At 38.6% G+C, this 3,456-nt stretch overlaps 1 protein-coding gene across 1 annotated transcript; it reads left to right on the top strand.

Annotated features, from left to right (window-relative positions):
* The first annotated feature begins 530 nt into the window (after nucleotides 1-530).
* On the top strand, nucleotides 531-2,246 carry LOC133298710 (uncharacterized). Its single transcript, XM_061498037.1, has 4 exons — nucleotides 531-643; nucleotides 1,011-1,302; nucleotides 1,391-1,519; nucleotides 1,794-2,246. Exons 1-4 carry the CDS (start codon nucleotides 531-533, stop codon nucleotides 2,112-2,114), a joined length of 855 nt encoding a protein of 284 aa, XP_061354021.1. The 3' UTR covers nucleotides 2,115-2,246.
* Nucleotides 2,247-3,456: the final 1,210 nt, after the last annotated feature.

The raw sequence follows: 3,456 nt of genomic DNA, 5'->3' as shown, positions 1-3,456 counted from the left end.
CCTTCCTCTCACATATAAGTTTAGTAGTTCAGTTTCCCGGACTTTGCAAAACAGAACCACTCACACTCACGCATAATTACTTTGTAAAACCAAACCTTGTCTTTCCCTTGCTCTCCCAGCACCAACACCACACTGGACCTTGTTTTCACTGTCTGTTTTTCTTGCTCTCTTTTTCTTCCCGTAAATGGTATTGAGGGGTCTGGTTGAAGAGGTTTCGGCGCCGAAGTCCATGGCGACGAGTCACATGAGAAACCCTCTTCACAATTTCACGTTCCCTTCCCTTTTCCTGAATTGGGGAACCCAGAGGAGGAGCATCAATTGCACTAGCGCTGCTGACGGCGCGGGAGTTTCCGGGTCAAAGACTGAGGAATCAATGGCGGCACAGAAGGTGCTTCATCAATTGCACTAGCGCTGTAACGGCCATAAAAGTTCAAAGACTGAGGAATCAATGGCGGCACAGAAGAAGGAGTCGGAGCCTGAGAAGAAGCTTGCGGTGTATGTGAGGCGTTCAAACAGCTCCGCGAGGATGAATGGCGTTGCATGAGGCAGAAGCTCTTGATCTCAAGAATCAGGCAGATAGGTTGAAAGAAGCGATTTTGGCTAACGAAGAAGAAGAACCTGTCAAGCTTTTGCCACTGATAAGGTGAAATTTCACGTGGAGTTATCCAAGAAGGAGGTTGAGGATTTTCATGGAGATGTTGGGTTGTCGCCCACCTCGCAGGCCCCAAGAGGCCCAAAGTTGTGCAGAAAAAATTAGATGTTCACATAGTGGTGGAAAACCATTGCTCTCAGCACTTAGCACCTTAGTTTTCATTATTTTTTGCTTCTGTGTGGTGCGTCCTGTCCTTGCTCCTTTCATTGAACGCAAAACAGACTCTTATTCATGGGACAGGCCACAGTTGATGGGTGTGTTGATGGGAACTTTTTGTTTGTGCATTTATCACAGATTTTCTTGGTACACACCATATTGTTGGGGCTTTTATTTATGGACTAATCTTACCTCATGGGAGGTTTGCTGAGTTGGTGATGGAAATGACAGATGATTTTGTTACTGGGGTTCTATCCCCTATCTACTTTGCTGGTTTTGGCTTAAAAATCAACTATTTAATGATTGTGACCCAGCCAAAATGGCATGTGATGTTGCTCATTATGCTGCTGTTATCCATCCCTAAAGTTCTAAGCTCCTTAATTACCACTTTCTTCTTTGGTATGTCTGCTCGAGATGGTATAGGCATTGGATTGCTTCTCAACACTAAGGGCATCATGGCATTGATCCTGCTAAGCGTTGCCTGGGACAGAAAAGTAAGTAATAATCAATTACCAACTTCATTTCATTCTCCTTTTTTTTTTGCAAATATGTAAAACTGGTTTCTTTGTGAATTTAGTGCAGAAGCTTGCCACGGATAATGGAAAACTGTACCTGTCTTTGCAGGTCACTGGGGAGTTACTAGATAACTTGACAAGTTGGGATGTATTGCTAGCTGCATTACCTGTTGGTATAGTTAGTGGAGCACCAAAGGTAAATCTTGGCATCCTTCAAGGCTATAACCTAGGTGTTTGCAGTCTCTTTCTCCTCACTGATGTAGTTTCTGGTATAGATTGGCACTTCCCTTTCTGATATTACTTGTGCATACATAGGGATTGTTGAGAGAAAGGTGGGGTGGAAGGGGTTATCACTAAACATTCTTAGAACAACCACAACACTCTTTGTTGATTGTCACCAGCTTAAGATTGCAGTCTTGGTTTGACTATTTTTGTCCTAAATTGTTATCGTTATCTGTGCTGTACAACAGGTGAAAGCCATGGAGTTGATTGATCAGTTGGAAGTCACAAGACGTGGGCCATATAATGGGGTATTTGGAGGCATCTCTTTTTCTGGTGATATGGACATTGCCCTTGCTCTGAGTACCATAGTTTTCCCAACTTATACTCGTTTTTACACAATGTACCCGTCTAAGGATGTGAACAAACGTAGACAATGGGTTGCCCATCTCCAGGCTGGAGCAGGAATCATGGCTGACAGTGATCCAGATGATGAGCAAAGAGAGTGTGAAAACAAAGTTGCAGACCTTGCCCCTGCCATTGATCTTGCAGAAGCCACATTCTTTTTTTAAATGATTTGCAAAATCTTTATCTCAGCACTAGATCTTGCTTTTGTAGACAAAGGATATTTAGTCAACTTTTGAAGGATGGTCCTTGTTTGATATGTGCAAAGAAAAATTTCAACCTCACGTACCTAAATTCATTTCTGCCAAACTAGACTTTAGAACACTGCATTTAAACATAGATTCAGCAAACAATTGAAGTATAGAAAGTCAAAGACAGAAATAAATTCTTAGACGCTCTTTGTTTTGCTGATTCTTACAAAGATGTAACCAATTATGTTGGGTTGGTATTGTGATGCTAAAAATGGAAAGACAGACATGGCTTGGTACCATATCTGTAGGTGCCTAAAGATCCTATCAAAGTGACTTTCCTCTATTCTTAATTATCAGGTATCCAAACAGAAATTTAACTTACTAGAGTTGCAGTTGCAGACACAAGTAGTAGAAACATCCCAAATTACTTCACTTGAAAGGAAAAAAGACACATTCATGTTCTTGTTTCATTATATTAAATTCACATCATAAATTGAAGACAGAGACACCTGCTTAAACATTGTGGCCATTCTGCCAACACTTAAATAGAAAATCTACTACTTTTAACCTCGATAATTGCATATATTATAGAAGACCGTAGATTTTTGAACTCTAGGGAAGTTTAAAGGAAGTAAACAAAGGTTTTTCAAATTAAACATAAAGATATATTGAAAAACTTACAAGTATAGTAGTTACCCAACCACCATTTTCTTTCTCTTGGTTCTTTGTCTCACATCTTATGGTGGTAGGTTCACTGAAATTCCATCATGGAGATCCATAAATATACCATCTCTAGAAAAAAAAAATTCAAAATTTTCACATAAAATCTATGATTTGAAGTTGACACTGGATCAAGTTAGCACATATAAAATCAAATATATTATAATGGAAATTGTAAATATAAATGTACCCTCCTCAGCAAAAACAAAGTAATAATTATGGCATGAGCCATAGCTAAGTGAATTGCATTGTATGTAAGAAAGGAATCTAATCTTCATGCAAAATTTTTATGATTACTCATGTAGACAACATTTAAAAGTCAATCTGCTATAATTTCCAATTATTAAGCATCAAATTCAATACATGCTAATCATAGTGTAATGGCTACTTGAGTTACTATAAATAATCATCATGCATTAACCCAGATTGATACATCACATTTTCTCCAAAGAAGGAACTTGGTGAAAATAAAGATTATGCTATTGATGTAGTACATATAGAGATTTAGCATTTCAGGGGGGTAAAATTTAGTTCACCCTTTAATTACTATTTACATATAGAAAAGAAACAATTCATGTTACGAATAAAATTTCATCTT

The sequence above is a fragment of the Gastrolobium bilobum genome, unplaced genomic scaffold, assembly GCF_033153095.1.
Source record: "Gastrolobium bilobum isolate Gb01-03AN ecotype WA unplaced genomic scaffold, APGP_CSIRO_Gbil_v1 utg81013, whole genome shotgun sequence".
In the NCBI taxonomy this organism is placed as follows: Eukaryota; Viridiplantae; Streptophyta; class Magnoliopsida; order Fabales; family Fabaceae; genus Gastrolobium; species Gastrolobium bilobum.
This window is presented reverse-complemented; position numbering and strand designations above follow the sequence as displayed.